Below are 1,225 nucleotides of genomic sequence, written 5' to 3' on the forward strand. Positions count from 1 at the left end.
CCTCCAACCCCCCGCCACCACCAGCAGCCAAAGCCCCGGCCTCGTCCAGCCGCAGCCCGCCTCGGGTGCCAGCCTGCTGCCCAGCGCCGACCAGTCCTCCATCCTCACCGTCCAAACCGCCTCCCAGCCACCCGCTCCGCTCCAGCTCAACGTGCCGCCACCGCCGCCGCCTCCACCGCCCGCCCAGCAGCCCGTGACTTCCCAGCCCAGCCCCAGCTTGGCCTCCAGCCCGGAGAAGATCATCCTGGGGCAGGCAGCCGCCGGAGCCGTCATCAACCAGGACTCCATGCAGATGTTCCTACAGCAGGCAAGTAGAGCCCCTCTGGGCGGTGGCCGCGGTGTTTGCAGCCCACTGGGTGTTCGGAGACTGACACCAAGCGCGGAGGGCTCTGGAGAGCCCCACTTTCGGGCTTGCTTTACACGCCGTACGTGCTAGAAGTGCTCCTGCATAGTCTTAATTCTCTGCGTGTTGTCTTCCCACCGTAGGGCAAGTCCCTTCCTCAGTAGGTGTTTAAAAAGTTGCCGGAAGCAGTGAGCGGGGCTCAGGGCCGCTCTGCATGTAGTCGAGTGCCACCACCTTGCTTTTGGAAGGAGGAGCTGGTGACGGGCCCGTCCCCCACCGCCGCCGCATGGAGGGGTCGGCGTGGACCCGGCGTCCGCCTCGTCCCCGTGCTCCGTCTGCGGCTCGGGGTTGAGCTCAGCCCGCGGCGTCAGTCCTGCTTTCCCACTCAGGGTTTTCTACCTTCGTTAGCTCGAGTCAGACCTTTAAAAATAATTGGGTGGCTCTAGAAGGAGCGACAGCAGCCAGGTGGGCAGCAACGCGCAGCGTCTCGTTGCAAGAGTCCCCGCTGCAGACGCGTTGGGTGCGACCCACCCGTCTACCAGCGCGAGGAGGTCGAGGTCGGTCCAGTGAGGGCTGCGGACATCTCATCTGGTCTTACCTACGTTGGTAAAGGGTTTGGTGACGTTTTAGACACCAGATTTGAACCGTTGTGGGTTTTCTTTGTTCTTAAATTCATGAATGTGGGTGCTGGTCCATAACCTACCAAAGTCCCTGAATTATCAGAGAAAGAAATGGGAAGAGAGCGAGCGAGCTCTCTCTATTATTATTATTATTATTATTATTTTTATTATTATTATTATTATTATTATTATTATTATTATTATTATTCCTTCCTTTTGTTGTCCTATTAAACTCCTTTTATCTCAACCCACAAATTTTGCC

The 1,225-nt window shown here is 57.4% G+C and overlaps 1 protein-coding gene across 1 annotated transcript in view; it reads left to right on the plus strand.

Annotated features, from left to right (window-relative positions):
• Positions 1-1,225, plus strand: part of GLTSCR1 (glioma tumor suppressor candidate region gene 1) — an 18,055-nt gene that overhangs the window by 4,597 nt on the left and 12,233 nt on the right. Inside the window, 1 exon segment of the mRNA XM_019474359.1 lies at positions 14-307. Coding sequence (XP_019329904.1) covers positions 14-307 — 294 coding nt within the window.

Source organism: Aptenodytes forsteri, unplaced genomic scaffold (genome assembly GCF_000699145.1).
Source record: "Aptenodytes forsteri isolate BGI_AS27 unplaced genomic scaffold, ASM69914v1 Scaffold553, whole genome shotgun sequence".
In the NCBI taxonomy this organism is placed as follows: Eukaryota; Metazoa; Chordata; class Aves; order Sphenisciformes; family Spheniscidae; genus Aptenodytes; species Aptenodytes forsteri.